This window comes from Ammospiza caudacuta, chromosome 3, assembly GCF_027887145.1.
Source record: "Ammospiza caudacuta isolate bAmmCau1 chromosome 3, bAmmCau1.pri, whole genome shotgun sequence".
Classification (NCBI taxonomy): Eukaryota; Metazoa; Chordata; class Aves; order Passeriformes; family Passerellidae; genus Ammospiza; species Ammospiza caudacuta.
In genome coordinates this window covers 92,903,851-92,923,824 of record NC_080595.1, presented here as the reverse complement: position 1 = coordinate 92,923,824, position 19,974 = coordinate 92,903,851, and the positions used below count along the sequence as shown (strand labels likewise).

Below are 19,974 nucleotides of genomic sequence, written 5' to 3'. Positions count from 1 at the left end.
CCCAACACTGACCGTGGTCTTTGGAGACTAGGGGAACATGGGATTACTATTTTTATCCCCAGGGTATTTACTTGTAAAAGCCCCTTTCTGTGATGGATGGCACATATAAGAGTCTGTGCTCTTTGATTATGGACATTCTGCAAACAGGCGAGAAGGCAAAGATTTCACAGCCCAAACTAACAACTTTAGTATCACATAAAAGTGGGAATGGGAAGAGAGGAAGGAGCACCAACACCCAGGGCATGCAAACTATCCCATTAGTCCTGCTATCTTAGCTGATTCAATTAACTCATATGGTTTTTCAGGGAGTTACTATTTTTTTTTAAAGCAGAAGAGTAAAAAAGACTAGCTTATAAAAAGAACAGAAACATAACTATATGAGAGCAAATCAAGAATATCACAGACATTTTGAACCAGTTGCAGCTCTTCTTCTCCCCCAGTCCTTTTAAATTTTTAAAACAAAAAGGAAAATACCACTTCTAAAAAAAAAGACATCCTCTTGCCTGTATCTATATCTGGTTGTTGGTTTGTAATTTCCAGTGGATCCAAGGATATCCCCACTATCCTTGAATGAATTGTATTTTTTCTTCCATTTTTTTATTACTTGACAATGTCCAAGCTAAACAGAACTTTGCCTAAACACTGTTTGGGGTTTTCCCTGTACAGTCTAGTTAATAATGAATACAATACAAAATTACAAACTTAACACTAATAAATAGTTCATGTCTACTTCAAATTACTACTTTTTTTAGAGGAGTACAACTTCAAAGATGAGTAAAACCCTTGATGGTTTTTATCTAGTACTTCAAGGTACTAGATAAAATTTATATTATATTGTGATTTGAAATGGTATCAAATTGACCCAGTAAGATATTAATTCAAAGCAAATAAAGCCAAAAATTTTCTTGTAATTTGATTTTAGCAGTCTGATACAGATAAAATTAAGGGATTTGCAAAGGCTAATTAAAAATCTGTAAAAGGAAGCGTGGACATTTAAGAAATTCTGGTTATGGAAGCTACCAGAAACATGGTACTATGTGACATTTTCAGTCGATATTTGTGACATTTAAGTAAGGCTCAGAGTTAGTTCGGGGTGTTTTGGCTTTTTAAGAAATATTCATACAGCCAGACATTTTGAGAAAAAGCGTCTCTGCTATTTAAAAGCAGTCTTCCCTGCAATGTAAGTGAGAATCTGCGCACAGCAAATAAATATCCTTCACATTCTCTACTTTTAAGGTTATTTAACTTGTAGGTCATTAGGAAAAGCAGTTAAAGTGCTTGAGACCCTCTTATTTTTTCATGAGCATCATCGTCATTTAAGAAAACACAAGGTATACTTGCGACCATTGTTCTAATAAACCTGAAATGAAAGAGAAGTGCCGGGAAGCAGGTCAGCCTTTTTAAAACACATGTAATGTAAGGGCTTTTCAGTTCAACTGCTTGTTTCACAAGAGATAAACAACAAAGTACTATCTTGTTTAAATGATTTAATGAGCTGTTGGTTGTTATTGCAGGGGTTTTGTGTTAGGGGGTTTTGGTGGGTTTTTTTAACTAGGACTAACTATATTGATGTAATGAGAAGAGATTGAGAGAGAGCACAAGCTGAAATTCTTGCAAATACAACGCAAAAAGAGTTAATTTAACCATCATCCTGATGCTTGGAGAGGCTGGACAATGATAATACACAGGAGACAATTACCAAGGCTCAGCTGATAAGATGTAACTCACTAAGGTGCAATAATGCAATTTCTTTCAAATATGTGCACTGAACAGGAGTGTCAGTATTAGGTCACTGAGGTTACAGAAACCCTGCCTTTCTTTGGGATGCAATGGTATCATTTTTCTTTATGTTTATTCTTTGTTATGCAGTCTTCATCTTTATCAGGCTTATTCTAAAAGTACTTCACAGATCATAAGACCAATCCTTTTAAATTCAATGGCAAAACTCCCTCCAATATCATATCAAGAATGAAATAACTGAAGCCCAGATAAAAGCAATTGGTCATTCATCCATAACGGGACTACATCTGGGGTGAAACAGCAGCTATTTTGCAGTTAACACTTCTATTGCAAACTGATCTATGGAGCAAAATGCTCAACTCAAAGCACAGGGGAATTTACATAGATGGAAAATAATCACACTGACTAGAATCTGGCAAACTCCCCAGAGGTAACTCCTTTATTCAGATGAAAAATGCACAAGATTGTTTACAATTGTTCAGGATCTCAATTACATATGCTATCTAAAAGACATGTCCAACAGCTGACAGAACTCCAATCTCATGCTACTGAATAAATAATGCTCCTATATGGGTTTTTTTTTCACTATTTGAGTGAGTAGGGCACTATAAATGCAAGGGCTGCATGGTTATAGCTTTGTGATTTGGTTCAGTTTTTAACACTACTGCCCAGGCTGTAAACTGTGATAAGATCACACACAACTGCAGCACAGGTTTAGTTATGTCTGCATTTCAAGATTAAAAGATGAATCTGAAAACCAGAACAGAGGACTTGGAAATTACAGACAATTCCTGTTCACATTGTTTCAAGCTGTTATGTATTTGAGGTCAATATTTTAACTCGGGCTCCTTATTTGTCTGTAAGAGATCAATACAAAGGCACACCTATTTCTGTAGATGCTGTTTGCCTATCTGTGTCGAAACAACGTGCAACTTCTGTAAATTCTGTACCAGTACCACAGCCACATCTGTAGTATTTTGCTGTCAAATGCCCAAGAGATTCACTGGCTGAATGGCAGACCCCAGAGGGTTGTGATCAGTGGCACCCTGTCACTAGTGGTGTCCCCCCAAGGTTGAGAAGTCGGCCTGGTATTGTTCAGTTTACTCCTGCATGACTTGGATGGAGGGGCAGAGGCCCTCTTACAAGTTCATTACAAGTTCACTGATGACACAAAGCTGCAGGAGTGGCTGATACCCCAGAGGGCTCTGCAGCCCTTCAGAAGGACCTCAGCAGGCTGGAGAGAGGGGCAGAGAGGAACTTTCTAAAATTTGTCAAGGGAAATGTGCATGGTCCTGCATGTGGGAAGGAATAACCCCATGTGCCACTACAGGGCTGATCTGCTGGAAACCAGCTCTGCAGAGAAAGAGCTGGGGCTTCTGCTGGAGTACAAGCAAGCTGTCCATAAGCCAGCAGTGCCCTTGTGGCCAAGAAGGCCAATGGTATCCTGGGGTGCATTAGGAACAGCATTGCCAGGAGGTTGGGGGAGGTGAATCTGCCCCTCTAGTGTGCCCTTGTAAGGCCACATCTGGAGTGCTGTGTCCAGTTCTGGGCTCCTCAGTGCAAGAGGGACCTGGAGTTCCTGGAGAAGGTCCAGTGCAGGGCTACAAGCATGACTGAGAGACTGGAGCATCTCTCTTACGAGGAAAGGGAGATGGGCCTGAGGGAGCTGGGCCTGTTCAGCCTTGAGAAGAGAAGACTGAGAGGGGTGGTCATCTTCAATGTCTGTAGGTATCCACAGTGAGGTATCAGAGGTTGGAGCCAGGCTTTTCTTGGTGATGCCAAGCAACAGGATGAGACAATGCACAGAAACTGAAGCACAGGAAGGAACTGGAACTGATGTTCCATCTGAACAAGAGGAAGAACTTCTCTGCTATGTGAGTGACCAAGCACTGGAATGGATTGCCCAGAGAGTTGGTGGAGTCTCCTTCACTGGACATACTCAAGAACCATCTGGATGCAACCCTGTGCCATGAGCTCTAGGATAACTGCTTGAGCTGGGAGGTTGGACCAGATGACCAACTCACTGTTGTCCCCTCCCAACCCTACCCATTCTGTAGCGCTGTAATTCCTTTATGGATTACTGAAGAAGAAAATTTTCTTTATATAAAAAGTTGAAACCTATATCGATGCTTGCTTTTAATCTCAGTGTGCTGGAAGGAAGCAGGAAGCCCAATGTTGTCACATTAGAACTGCAGTAGCAAGACACTCATTTCATCAAATCAAACAATTTTAGTTAGTGCTCAGAACTCAGGAACTGTCTTTATGCGGTCTAAAGTTAAAGAAGATTCTTTTAAAACTCTGGTTTATTCCAAAGTAAATAAAACCTGTTTTGTTCCAAAGTTTCTTTGAATGACTTTAGATTTTACCCAAAGTAACAACTGAAGCAGACAAACCAGGAGTATTTCATTCACAGTTTGTGTTTCACTGAGCAGAAGCTACTATTTCATAGGACATTATTTAATACAAATACCTCTCTCCCACGAGTGCTAAGTTATTATTTTCTGCCCCATACTTCATTACATTTTATTTTTGTTGCATGAATGCACTTAGTAGCAGTCAATTGTCATGTATGATGGAGTAAAACTTACCTGCAAGAACTGTACTTTATTTATGAAATATCAGATTTCTAGGATTTTCTGTATGCATGTAAGAGCAGCATAAACACTGACATATTTAAATATTACATTATTTACAGAGTAATTCAAGTAATTATTTCCATAATACAAGAACTGCTTTCATTTTCACATAGCTGAAATATGATAGAACTTTTCTAAATGCTAGAAAGTTATTTCAATTCTACAATGGACCAGCCATTCTTTAATAATTTGTTATTAACTGCTACTAACGTTTTAGAAATAGCATTTTTGCTGGCTCATATTTTATAACCTTTTCATGTTCCAATCAAATAGTCTGTGATGTAATATATTAAACATAACACAACAGCACTGACAGTTAGGTGTCTGAAATCAGAGATAACTAATCAACCAATACTCCTTCATTAATATGAAATGAAAAATGTGTTGCATTTTGTTTCTGAATCACATACTAGTACTGTATACGTGCAAACTCCAGCAGAAGTCATAAGAATACTCTCATAAAAATAACCTTTCTATCAAATAATGGGCTATTTTTAAAAGAACTTTAACATAAATCTTTCATATCACATTATCCTGTGACTTAAATAAATTGCAAAAAAACATAAAATGTTGTAATGAGCTGATTATCTGAAGTAAAATGAAGTATTTCTGTTATTCTCTGAAATAGTTACGTTGTCACTGAAGATTTATATTTTCAAACACAAAAATTTGAACCGATAATTCTGATCTCATGAAACACTGAGAACTTATCAGCTGAGTATATTTTGCATAAAAACCCCATATCCTTAAGATTATCTCTATTCACCAAATGTTTTTATTAATGTGACATGCAGATGTCTGAAAGTTAAATGTGCCATTATTAGCACCCTGGAATATGCAAGCAATATCTGAATTAATTGTTTAATCATATTGAGTCGCCTGTGGCACCAAGAAAAAGAAAAGCCAAATGTCAGTATTTCACACCATCAATTGAAATGAGTCCCAGATGTTAAAACACTAAGCAACCTAAAAATCATTAATTTAATTTTAACCAAAAACTTTTCCAAAGCAAGCTTAATCTAGAGATTCAGTCTTTCCCTTCCCCTCTCCAGCACAACTAAACATGGAAATAACCCCTATTTAATACATGCAGTGACTGAACCAGGCAAATCATTGGACCAATGTAAAGATCTTCATGTCTTCTGCCATTAAAACTCACTGGTTTTGATTAAGATTTTAATGGTTTTAAAGACGATACCAAAGAATCCAATACCAATTTTACTTGTTTACTAACAAGTAAAAATGTCAGGCTTTGTTTTTATCTAAGAAAACAAATACTGTTTGTCATTGTGCACAATTCTAAAGTAGAAGAAAGCTTTGGTTGTTATCATTTTGTCTAAAATCAATGAAAAAAGTTTTAGGAATTTAAGCTAATACAGCCTGACTACTCTCAAAAACATACTGCCAAACCCAAATGGGACTTTTTTTCAGAAATTTGAAGAAACTTAATTTAAGAATGAATAAATTCATAATATAAACATCTGCCATTGTTTTCAGTACAACACTCATTACAACAGTTGCTTATATTTTGAATGAACAAGTTCTAGAGAATATAGAAAGGCTTAGCCCCAGGAAGTGTCAAGAAATATCAGAGGACAGATTAACTGCTCAGGGACATTCACACAAGTGCTACAGATTTAAAAAGGGAAGAGATTACATACCCCTCTCCACCAATTCTTGTTATCTTTAGACGAAAATCAACTGAGTTCAGGCTGGGTGGCTTCCATTTCAAAATATCATCACATCGACCAGGCTTGTATTTCTGAAGTAAATTAAAATGCAGTTTAATTATGCTTATTGGTTTTCACTGGTTTTAAAAGTAACAATTCAGCCTTTCAGACTCTATTAGCTGTCTCTAATGAATAACAATAGTCAGTGACTGGAACAACGAATACCATTATCATGGAGGTAGCTGTGCTTCACTACTTTGCTTCTCCCTTTAAAAACTGCTTGGCACTATAGCTCTGCCATTCCATATAATAAAAAGCTGAGAATGGAAATAAAAATTAGCATATTTCATTATCTCTCTCTGGCTAATGGAAAATTTCAAAAAAGAAAATAAGACAGCAGAGAAAGAAACAAAAACACTCATAGGGCATACAGAAAAAAACAAATTTAAAGTAATCTCAATGTTTTGGAACTATTTAATGAAAAATACTTTTGTTATCCATGCTGTTGGCTGACAAAACACAAAAAAGGCAAAAGCCATCATACTGCCAGCTCTCAAAAAGACTCATCAGAAACACGTTCTTTCATAGCAAAGGAATTTAAGTTATGTAAAGATTAAAGAACATCATGATATACCAGAACATAAATAAGAGAGCATCTCTTGACAAAGAGAGAGGGTACACATTTGAGCCACAAGTTGAAAGGAACAATTTTCTATTAAATTAGAGCTTTAGTTTCTCATGGTCTCGGCTATAATTTGCTTTCATTTACTAAGCTGCCATTTTGTTCATCCTCAGCTATCACTGAGAATTAACTTGTTGACCCCTTCCTTACCAAATATCTTTCATAGCAATGGAAAAAATCTGAATTAACGTGAATAGGGCAAAAGAATAATCTGTAAATGCACAGAATGAGAAAATTTACTTCCTTATTTATATAGTGAGAAAATTTAAGCAATTTTATATGAAAAATAAAACTAACCAAGAATGTCCACTGTCTTTTAGTAACAGAACAGTCATCAGCATCACACTGCACTCATGCTGTGCAAAATATTTTCAAAATACAGACTTTACTGATGACAAACATAACAGTTCTAGATCTAAAATGAGAAAAGCAAATTAATTTTCTGTTTTCTGACGGAAGAATGTAAAGTTACTCCTTCCAAAACAAATGCAGAGTACCTTACCTACCATTTCTTGATGAAAAGATGGTAATTTAATTCTTAATGATGCAAAAAAGGATGGACCAACCTCTCCGAGTCACAGCATTGCAATTCTGAGGAAAAGCTACATCTGATCTAATAAAAAACCTTCCTCACTAGAGCTCTTGTATCCTGACTCTGACAACAGCTGACAGCATGTGCTCAGGGAAGATGAAAAGCATGGCCATTATATATGATATTTTCTATTACTACTCCTTGAGAAACTATCCATTTTGAAGCTCAGAGATTTCCTGATGTGGATATGATTCAAATGTGACTCCTAGATATTTAGTTATTTTCAGTTTCTCTGCAGGAACATAGATAGGCCCCCAGTAAGATCATGTAAACCCCAATTAGCTGTAAAAGCCCGTGACACCACCTTTCAAGCACAGCCTGATTACCTTGCAGGAATAAAATCACTATCTTTTGGCTTTTTGAACAAGTTTTTGTTGTTTTTGAAGACTTGCACTTCCCAGGGCTCATACTAAGAAAGATGCTTAACAATCAAACCCATTGTTTCCATGCACATCATAGTTTCATTTGCCTCTATATGCACAGAAATGCACTCAGCTCAGAGGCTATCATTTTATATGTACTGTTGCAAATTTTTTTTCCATATACATTACTCTACCTTTACCTACATAAAAGTTTATGCACGCTTTTACCACTCAGCCACCCAGTCTTGTAAGAGCTTACTATAATTCTCCACGTTTAGGACCAGCCCTTGCTGATCTATCAAGAAAACATCACTGAACGGTTCATCCAATTCTCCTGCTTGCTTACACAAAGTACAGGTGGCTCCCTTCCCTTGTGAGGACTGAACAGTACCCCACCCCTTTACTCCTACTTTATAAAGGTAACCAATTAGATACCTCTGCAAGAACTTTTTAAGTCTCACATTACTTTAGGTTTTTTCAAGAAAATTTTGACAATAGGCTTTGTGGAAATCTTAACAAGAAAAACCACATAATCCTTACTTAAATTACTTAAATGCATTTTGAACCCTTTGCGGGAGAGACATAACATTCCTTCCAAAAAGGTATGTAATTTTCACCAACTATATAATTCATGTTCACCCAGATACCAACTGATATATTCCTTATAGTTTCTATTCCTTTGTCCAGTCCAGATAACAAGCTTACAGGAATTATTTATTTCCTGATCTTCCACCATACCTATCACCACCTTCATTTTTTTAAAACTGGTATTGTATTTTCTACCTTACATGCTTAGGTACTAAGTAGATTTTTCACATAGCATCTACTATCCAATTTTTTCAAACTCTTTTTCGTAGACTGACAAGTTACGTTCTACAAAAAGTTAGTAAGAAACCAATATCACAAGAGACAGGAACAACTATTCCAAGATCAGTAATGAAAAGCAATGCTTTGACAGAATATATCTGCAAACCTGTAATTACACTGTGTGAACTACAGTTTTGACTCAAATTTAAAATTAGCTTGAAGGGAATGGGGGAGGATTTGCTCATTAAGATGGAGATTTTTTTTTTTTTACATTGAGAACCAGCATAGCGTGAGACGAGACTCAAATAAAAATTTTATTCTATTAATAAAAAAATTATCTCTAGCACACCTCAAGTTAGTCAAAGATATCTCACTTAGAAAGCATTAACAATAAATATACCCTTTTATATACTTTTGACTATTACATTTAGTTTTGACCACTGTCAAACAACAGACATCTCACTTCCCAGCAATTTATTGATACCAAACACCTGTTAAAGGTAACAGGTAAATTACAGCTATCTTTCAAAGTTACAAAGCCTTAAAGAAGCCTTCAGAATTCAATGCTCATACAAGGAACAATTTATGCTGGTCCTCCCTGGCCTCCCCCAGCTTCTTCTGTTACCATGAATGACAGAAGTTCACAGAAGTCTGGCTCAAAAGGAGAATTCATTCAAAGGCCATATTAATAATCCCTAAGAAAGATTAATTTTTAACAGGTGAGTCCAAACACATAAGACAGCACTAAAAAGTTATTGAGTTTGAATGCTAAGTGCTAAATCAAATTCTTTAAATATGAGCTGAAGCCAAAAAAGAATTTTGCTTGTTAAATGCATGGAAACTTCACCTTAGATGAATCACTGCGTACTGCAGACCTGTTGTGCATGAAGTTACTCTTTATTTTAATTCCAAACCAAAATGTGAAGCAATCTGTTTGAGATCGAACTACACCCTAGCATTTTAAATATAGCATTCATAGCAATGATATCCTCATCACCACTCCCCAACAAATATCTATGTACATGACTACTTCTAAAACATATCAGATCCCCTGTCATCTCATAAACAAAGTTCATGCTTCAATCTGAAACCTGTCAACCTAGTCTAAGCACAAAAATTAGAACTCCACACCAAAAAGGTACATTGACAAGTCAGAAACTATCTCAAATAGTTTTAAAGGATTGGAACTAGGTGGCCTCCTGGAGTCCCTTCCAGTCTAAATTGTTCTGCAAAACTGTGTCTCTCTTTGTCTGCTTGTTCTTTTAGCAGCCATATTGGGTGCATTTTAGTTTGCAAAAACAACGAACATTCACAATAAATGCCCCAGTTGTTCCTATTTATTATATTTTAGTTGTGATAGCTTGGCAGCTCTGGTGCACACAAACTGGATTCCATTAATGTAACACCAAATTTGAAGTTTCCCTTCAGGACACATCTAATGTCCTTCACTCCAAAGTACAGACACCAGAGGCCAAGGCAAAGGCCATTCCATTGCATTGCTACCTTGCACCTACAAAGCACAAACAAACCTAAGCTGTAAAGGTACCCTGCAACATCCTGAACTGCTGCTTCAAAGAAATAAGGGTATCAGTGCCTTCAGTTGGCTATGAACCCTAAGCTCTCCAATTTCTACATTTTTTTACATCTTTTTTGCATCCACTCACTATCTTTTCAGTAGTAGTAGTAGTTGTATAAATGCCCTATCTTCTGTGGCCATTCTCTCCTGGCAAAACCTCAGACCCTTCTTACTTTCATGAAGAAGATTAAGATCAGGGACAACAGATGTGTCAGAAGTAGCACTGCAAATGTGCCCCGTGCACATTTGCAAAATGACCCTAAAACTCAGGTGCACATCCAATGCCCTGGGATGAATAATCATCACTGAAGACAACTCAACAGAAAGCACATCCTCTGGCATCCCTCTCAGGCTACTAAACCCATTGATTTCTCACCTCAGACTCAATTCCATAGGCACAAGTGGGTCCAGTCAAACCAATATGAGGGTTTTGTTAGAACCATTTTAGCACTGCAGGGTACAGTTATGGGTTGTTGGTCATGTTGAACCTCAATCCCCTGTCCTGTCCCAGAGTACTAAGTCTAGTTCCCTCCTTCCTCCACAGCTGTCCAAAGAGGGGGCCACTCTCTTCTCATCTCCCATCAGATCAAGAGAATGGCCCTCAAAGCCTCAGGTTCTCTTATCTTAACTTTTGCTGACACATTTCTGGTCAGTTGCAGATAGCCTCACATACAGGTTTGGGATTTGCCTAAAGCCATGTGTCAGCATTTGCATTCAATGGATGGCACAGCAGAAAGCTGAAAGCCTGGACAATGGAGATATCAGAGGCCCACAAGGAGGATAAACTTTAACTCTAAATAGCTGCTTTCACATGCAATAGATGTTTCTGCTTAGAATTTTGTAGGAGGAAGAGCGGGGTTAGTTTCTGGGACTGCATTCTGGGCAGGCAGTCTGGGGTGTGGGGTGGTGTTGACTCACCATGAAGACACCCACCTGGAAGGCTGAGTGACTTCAGCCTAAAGTCTAGACAAAACAAACAATTTCTCCTAGCGACTGAAAAAGAAGAAGTGGTGGGATGATCAAGAGAGAAGTTCGTGTTTCATCAAGAAGAGGAAAAGAAGGTTTCCTTTACAAGGGTGGATGTCTCACTATCCTACAAAGTCTAACCAGCCAGCTCTACCTCCCATAACCCTTCTTAAATACCATCCTCCTGAAGTGCAAGCAGCAGCTAACACAGGCCACCTTACATTTCCTTCCTCCGTATCTTCCCTCGCTCCTTCCAAATGACATGAAGCCAGCAAATAACCCAGCTCTTCCTTTTCTCCTAAGTGGCACAGAGCTGCTGCTTATCAGCTCTAATTTCTCCTCAGTAGACTGGTCAGACCTAGCCCTGCAAAGTATCCAAAGGCTGCAAAGCTGGCAGCTACAGGCACACACCAAATTAAAAAGAAAGCTAAAATAAAGGGCACAGAAAGCTCAGGGAAGGTTTATTTGCATTGTCATGCTCGCACAAGAGGTATGAAAGGTTGGGTACCTTTGAGGAGTGATGGCAGAGCAGGTGGGAGGGGATGGGGTTAACCAAGACTGGGAATCTACTGGAGCTCTTTTAAATCATTAAATGTAGTTTGCCACATTAACTATGACAAACCTATAATGACAACAGATCTGCTCCTCTTACAATGCAAAACAGTGATAAATGTTTTATCTGAAGAGCATTACTTAATTCTGAGGCCTCTCAATCCACAGGGCAGCTGCTGGCCTGCCCAATATAATAGCTGGTATTTAGCTGGGTAAACATAAAGATAGAATCATTACCCAAAATGTGTTTTTATTTTCTTGCACTACAGACCCTGGATCATTTTAAAGAACCAAAAGGATTGATTATAATCAATCATTTCAGGCTAGACTTTATAAGGAAATGAGCTGAAGACACAGAAGTTGCTAGCATTGTTGACAGATTATGTGAATAAATCACAACAATGGATTGAGAAACCACAAGATCAAACGCAATCATTGAGTCAATTGTATATTCATAGATTTTTAAGACTGGAAACCCTTACTGGGATCATTGAGTTGGTTCTGTTGCATAAAGGACAGAGAACCTGGAACAATGTTTATATCAAGCTTATAACTCCTATTCAAACTACAGTAGTGTTTATCTCAAGTTAATAATGCCTATTCAAAATACAAGACACCTTTATGAAAGATACCACATAATGAAGAAATCATAACATGTATCTTAGAGAAGTTACCACAGCCGTTTATTATAGTTGTGCTTAAAAATGCTTATTTCTACACTGAGTCTTGTTAATGCCTTGCCTTAGACTGAAGCCTGGCTCTCCATATAATTACTTCCCTTTTTAAAATAGAATGAGTAAGTCTGAGTCTCTCTGCATGGATAATTTCCCCACTGGCTAACATACACATCATCATAGTATAATTTCACAAAAGCCTTTAGAAGAGTAGGCAACAGAACTGAATCTAATATTCTTTTCATCACTTACACATACAGCAGAACTCAAAGTATATTTGTGTTCTTCTGCATTGCACTGAGACATGTTGATAACTAGCTCAAATAATTCTTTTCAGATTCATGCCTTTAGCTGGGACTTAACACACTCCTGGAAATACAGCCCACATTTGCCTGTATTCAAGCACCATCACAAGATCAAATGATCCACCTTAGCCTACATGATTGATTTTTCAGAAAAACAAGTAAGTTTGCTGAAAAGTTCAAAATATTAACAACATGACCATAAAAACATAAGCAAAATCCCAGCATTATCATTAAAACCCTTTAAGTCTTCATGGTAATGTACTTCTTTAACTGTCACAAAAAATCAAAACCAAATACAAACAAACAAACAAAAACCTAAAAATTAAAAACAAAAACAAAACAAATACAACCAAACTAAAATCTACTTGAGGAAATAAGTTATGTCAGCAGCAGTTAAACTGCAACCCTTAGCTCCTTCTAAAAATTCTGCCTTCTCTCCCTTCAGCTTCCCTTCTCAGTTCCAATTCCTTCTGCTCCTCAAAGTGCCTGTACAAACAACCTACAATCTCCCCACGGTTCCCACAGACCACCACTGTAATTCCTCATGTATTCTATTTTCTTTGCCAGGGAAAAAGCTAAGCAAAAGAGAATGTGGCACGGAAAGTTTCTTGGCCATTGATGGATTAATGCTTGTTCATGCTGGATATTGAGCAGGACTCTGGGAACTGGAAGAAAGGGATGTACCAGTCTGATCATAGGCCCACTGCACTCCCTGGCTGAGGAGCAGAAAGTCCAGCTTTTCTTATTGATGCCAGAGCCAAAGCGGTTATCTGAAAAAACTGCTTTGAAAGCAGCAGGATCACCCCAACTCACATCCTCGGAGGGGAAGGCAAACAGTGTTGTACACTTTGGCATTTGTGGTGTTTGGTGGTGGTCACTGGTCATCAGCAAACCAGCTTCAGAGATTATTCATCCCACCCACAGAGAAAGCTACTTTGAATGTTGGTGGTCTGGGAGAGAAAGGAGAACAATGTCCAAGAGCAAACGCCTCCAGATTCAAACAACAGGGTGTGTGACTGATACACAGAAAAAGTAAATAAAATTAGTTCTTTGATCTGAAGAGGACATTGGAATAAACACCTAGACAACACTGTCTACTTAGACCAAACATCAGACAGTAAGAGAAAAATATTATTGTTCATTCTTGCACTAAACCATCATATTTACTTCCTATTTAAAATACATTAGAGCTGGCCAAACTGACTATCTGTCTTCACTAAATAAATTCCACATACCACAGAGGCAGAAAGATAACTCTTAGAAAGATTGAAGAATTCAGAGGCATCCAAGAAACTTGTATGAATGAAGGGAATATATGAAACTTTTGACAAATGCATTTCAGCAAGGGAAAGATGCATAACTTCCAAAGAAAAAAGGTGCTTTAAGAAAAACTTTTTAATTGGCACTCAGTGTCTCAAAGATTATCAGGATTCCTTTGTTCTTTAAGAACCAAATCAAATCAAATGTACTAAATACTATACCAAATTTCTTTCTTTGTAGAAATTTGACATAATTTCTGTATAAACTCTATAAATAGTAAAGAAGGCATTTCTTTTAATAAATGTGACTCAACTGTTCCTGTACTTGTAAAGGAAATACAGGGAGATGTGGTTTGTAAGTACTCCTAAGAGTGATCAGGCTAAGAGAAACTCCTGGATAAATATTGGTACTTTCCAGACACCTGTCAGTTCTGAAAGGCATTTTCATAGGTGAGACAGAACACAAGAACCTAAACACAGAATGGAAAATATATAAGAACACAAAATGGCTGCAAACTTCATACAGCTCCAAAACACAATTCAAATGCTTTCCAATTTCATGCAAACGGTTTTCATATGGTCTACCAAACCCTCCATCAAGCACATCCTGTATCTACACTGTGGAGAGACAACCATGATGCCCTAACTAAAAGATGACCAAAAAAAAAATCTAATTCCTTTCCTTCATAAAACTCTTTTAATGAAAAGAAATTAAAAAATGCTGCTTTTAATGCTTAGTGGTCTAAATTACTAATTCAAACCATCTGAACAATCAAAGAGTTGCACTTCTCACTAAACATCAGCTTTTTGCCTGGTTCAGTGATTTGATCAGAATAGACACACTGAAGTTCAACAAATATTTGATCAGCTTGAAAATAGGACTGTTAATGAATTCCAGACATTATACAAAGTAATGTCGTCACATTGTTGAAAGCAAATCTGTAACAGTAACTTTAGAGACCCAAAAAGATGGAGAAAAGAGAAGATCCTTGGCAAATCTCAAATAATATAATGTCCATGTTTAAGCCAAAAGGATGATAGAGCCAACTCCAGATAACACAGTTTTAACGGTGAAGCCTCCATGCTGCTTTAATTCTATGTAGTCAAACAAATTTGTGTTAATTCTTCCATTCCTCCACTTTAAAAATCAAAATAAGGAAAAATTAATGTGTTTTAAGACACAATCACATCTGTATTCCAGAAATTTTTCCTTCAGAAAGTTAAAGAATAAAGTAGGAATGACACTTTTTAATGCACTAGGACTGGTTACTGTTTTGGAACATCTGTTTGAGAAAATGTTATTGTACCACAATTTGTCTTTTATGAAAATGTGACTTGAAGCTATATGAAGTAGAATGAAAACTATTATAATCAAAATTATCTATGAAATATTAAGCTTAACTGTCATACCAGACTAAGAAGCAAAACATGAACCTATTTAACACTGTTAGATTATGTTTTATACTAAGGATTTTAACATTTGAATGCAAATCAGGTTTAGAAGGTTAACCTGTATGGAGAAATTATTTTGTTAATATGTTAATAGAAAACTTTTTCCAAAAGTGCCTCTGATCCTCAAGCTAATGTAATATTTATATTGGGCTTCTTTGGTAATTGGTGGGCTAAACGTCTTCTCCTCTTGCACTTTAATTTAGATTTATACCTCCAGCTTCATTAAACATCTTGTTTCACAGCCATACTAATAGCTTTTCTCAATATTCCATTAAGCAAGGAGAAAATATGAGGACATTTTATTCATAACTAACATCATATTAATATTTGATAAATGTAATTCAGATCACAGCCAAAACTATATGTTTATAGCAATCAAAATATAGCAGCCACAATTTTTTTCCTCTTCCCCCCAGCACATTACTATGAGCAGCAGAAAGCTATTTTTGATCATTTCTGTCCTTTCACTGGATATAACAGTCTGCACCTAGAAACTCCAATACATGAGTTTGAAGCAAAACCGAAAAAAGTAAATGGCTTCAAATCATTGGCTAATGTATATATGATTCAAATGTACCAAGAGGTGTCTGCCTTTGCTTATAAACTCTACTTTTGGCAAATTAAGGTAACTGTTGAAGAGCTACATGGTTCTACCTTTGTGACAAATAATCTCCTGACAAAAGAACTATAGTGCCCATGGTCAAAGGAATTGGCCCATGGTTTTTACTTAAGACATTAGATTTATATTGCTATTGATTATTTTGTAATTTTGTTATTTTTCACTATCACTAACTTCATTTATAACTTCATTGCATATGTGCTATGTAAGTCTTCTGAAAAATTAACACAATAATAGCAACACTCAAGATACTTCAATTGGTCTTCCACTGCTGTATTTCACTCAATATTGCACTTTCCATCCCTAAGTTAAACTGAGATGGCCTCAGCATGTAGCAGCAGTGTAAACTGTCACCAGGAACTATTGTATTTACTTCTCCAGATGAAATTTTGTTTCAAATTCAGCTTCACAACTCATTAACAGCCTAAACCAGAAATTAATACAATGGAAAAGCCCATATCTATATCTTTTTCTCAGCCATACATTGTTAATTTCTACCTTTCTAGAAACACACATAAACAAACCCAGAGGTAAGAAGCCAAATGGCTTAAAACAGCTGTCCATAAACTGTTGGGAGAACCAAGACAAAACAGAAGCACCCCTGGCTCACTCCTTTACTGGTTTTTCTTTTTCTCTCTTAAAGCTTATTATTCTTCTTTCTGCCCCAACAACAAATCTTTGAAAGATTCTTAGGGAGATCATCTTCCCTCTAATCTTCCTTTCACACTTTTACTGTGAAAAAAGCCTTCATCACATGAAGCCAGTAACATTGGAGAACACATCAATTTTCACTGTATAAACTGATGTGTAGGTGCTTCACTGCATCACTTGTTTTATGAGCCAAACTGTTTATGTCTCTTTAAAAGTTTAAAGTGTTGTACATACCAGCCAAATCCTTCTCTCATTTCTCAAACCCTATGGCACCAATCTCTCTTCACCTTCTGCCCTTTCATTTTTACCACCTCCATCCTAACTCAAGCTTAAGTGTAGTCATCACTTCAAATTTACATCAGAGAAAGAAGGAAGTCAGTCTCTCAGAGGGCTTCTTTCTTTTTGGCTAGTTAATTTGTAGTCAAAAGCTCCTAGAATTCCCACAAAAATTGGGTTGCATCAGTGGAAAGTATTCAGTGCTCCAAGTCTGACAACATCCTGGTACAACAAAAGAATCTCCATGAACTGAGCAGCAGTGCTTTTGGCTGACTCACTACAATAACCCAATTTGGAAGCTGGGTAATTTATCAGTATTAGAGGCCACATTTGCAGAAGCTCCAACCTGTAAATTTAAGGCTTCATTATAACATCACTTTTGCTGACATTTTTAGTAAGCTACGATGATAATCAGTATACCAGGAATAACATTTCAGAAAATCCCCTCAGAGACCAGGAAGATTAATGAAAACTATGAAACTTAAACAAAAAAGATGCAAAAATATATTTCAAAATACTTCTTGAGGAATGCAATCTTGAAAAAAAAAAAAAAAGAATGCAGCCTTACATCAAAAGGCAATCAGTAGGCTGGAACTTTTAGCTAGTCTGAACATAAGGAGAAATGTGCAAGTATTAAGAAATTGCAGCATATTGGTCTCAGACATAGTCCAATTTCTCTTTATAATTCAAATGATAAAAAGCCCCTCGAGCTGAACAGATATGCTTGAAAGATGATGCACAGAATTGCCAGCAGGATTTTTTTCTACATGTTGCTAAATGCATGCTACACAAAATTGTCATTAAGGGCTAGCTTATTACACCTTACAGGGCTACAAATCTCCTTGAATTAAATATTCATGAGTCTTGCATGGAATACTGAATCCTGTGGTATTTTACAAGAAACAATAGAAAGCAGTCTTTTCAACTCCATATTCTAGTACATAAAATTGTGAGTTTCAATCATATTAAATTCATCATTAGCCATTGACATGCAAATAGCAAAGCACATACTTCACATCCTTAGTTTCAAAAGGAAACATTCATACAACATGGGAGTTAAGTCCCACCAGTAGAACTCAGCATGTGCTCTGCAGTGCTTTCACTTTGCAAATAGCAAGCTGATGTGCCCAGAGATGAAAAGCAAAGTGGGGAAAAAATGTATATTGAAAGGAAATCAGTACGTACTTTCTCTTATAAGTCTCCTACAAGACTAATACAACTTAAAACTGCATTTTCAGGAGACTAATTTGGATAATGAGCAGGGGAAAATCCTCATCTAAGAAGAAAAAACATACCATGCCAAATGAGAAAATGAAGGGATCCTGCCCACTCTTTGTGTGAAACTAAACCTTGCAGTTCTGACTTAGGAACAAACAAGTCAGTGTCTCTGGGTAAGAACAGGTTAAATTGAATAGGATAGCTATTTGCTGAGCACTCTAAGCAAAGAGAAAAGAAATATAGGTTGCATTTTAAGAACATTACTCAAAAAAAATACAGTTACTGTGAAATTAGTTGCTATAATTCTTGGGAAGGACATTCTTCCATTAAAAGCAGTGGCTCCAATGTAAGTTGTTAATATTGCCTTGTAACCTAACAATAGTTTCAGCCACATAAGATTTTTTGCCCCTTCTGCAGAGCATGACCACACAAACACCCATCAGACATGCACACAAAATCTCTGGCTTGAATACTGGGATTGAGCAATTGCCATGAAGAACCTGTTCCAATTTCTCTGTTGCTGGCAAGGAGCTTTCATTCTGTTACTGGCAGAAGGGTTAGAATCAGACTTTTTCCTCCTTTCCCGTTTCTTAAATGTTTCTTCTTTAATTATACCAAATGTTTAAATGTTAATGTAGCTGTGCTTCGAGCAGGCAAGCAGCTGAAGGGCCAAAGAATTAGGGGAGGGGGTAAGTGACAATTACCTTTTGCCAAAACAAATGTCATCAGGTTTAGCTGCTATTTAACAGTTTAACATTTTAACAAGGGCGAATAGAAGGAGTAGTTAAGGACAACTTTTCCATAAACAAATGTACAAAGTATTTAAAAAACAGAATTATATTTCTAAAGAAAGAGAACTGCAACTCATAGTGCCACATTACTAGCATCTATCAAGTAAATTGAAATATCTGATGTGCAGTCACTGGGAAACTCTGGGAGAAGAATGCAGACAAACCTGAGCCAGTTCAGGAGAACTTTCTCTCAAATGTGATTTCTCTCCCATGCATCCTTTTTCTTAATATCATAAAAAGACAACAGTCCTTTCCTTAATCTCTAGAACATAAAACACAACTGAGAATGGCATAGGAAAAAAATAGCATCACTGATTCAAGCAAGATTCTGTGATGATATTTGGAAGACAGTTTAAAAATCTCTTCCAACCTGCAAGATAAAGTGAGTTTATCACTCCAATACAAATGTAACTAAAATGCTGAGATAATGAAGAGCATGGTAGTATGAATTCTGAGCTAATAAATTAGATCTCTGTGAGGCTCAATCCTACTTGTGAAACAACTTCAATAGAATCCTTCAAAAACTTTATTAAAGCAGAGTGAGTGGTACAGAGATGACAACAAAGTGAACAAACTCACCAGTCATCAATTCAGCAGGAACTCCAGAAAGAATCAGAGAGCCATGTGGAACTACATCTCTCTTGACACCAAGAACAGTAAGTACCATGCTCATTTTATGAGCTGTCTTGTAAAAACCTTTTCTCTTGTACAGTACAGCCTCAACAGAAGAAGAACATGGCTTTTATAAACCAAAATCATTCAACAAGCTAATTGTTGAAATTAAATTCTAAAGCTGGGACAAAAAATATGATTCTTAGCAGATGGGGAGTCAGTGGTGTCGGTTTTGGGGGAAAGACCTAGAAATTCAGTTCAAGTGGAAATCAAAGATATTTTAGGTAAATTGAGCTATAACAATGTTTATAGTGAAAGCTGCATTTACCAAAATACTAAAATAGATGGATCAAAGTTTTACCTGCATTACATAGACAACACTTAGGTCCTTAGGCCTTTGAGCACATTTTCTCCTCAGTTGCACATGTATATTTGCTCTTTCAAAATGTGTGAAATTGGGAAAAGCTGAGAAAAAAAATGGGATTCAAAAGAGGGAGCAGTTCAGGTTCTGACAACTGTTTATAACTGTTGCAA

General features: G+C 36.8%; 1 protein-coding gene across 1 annotated transcript in view; it reads right to left on the bottom strand.

Moving 5' to 3' along the window:
* RNGTT (RNA guanylyltransferase and 5'-phosphatase) overlaps positions 1 to 19,974 on the bottom strand; it is a 170,291-nt gene that overhangs the window by 57,473 nt on the left and 92,844 nt on the right. The window contains exon 13 of the mRNA XM_058801514.1: positions 6,038 to 6,138. Within this exon, the coding sequence (XP_058657497.1) occupies positions 6,038 to 6,138 (101 nt within the window). The remainder of the gene's footprint in view (positions 1 to 6,037; positions 6,139 to 19,974) is intronic.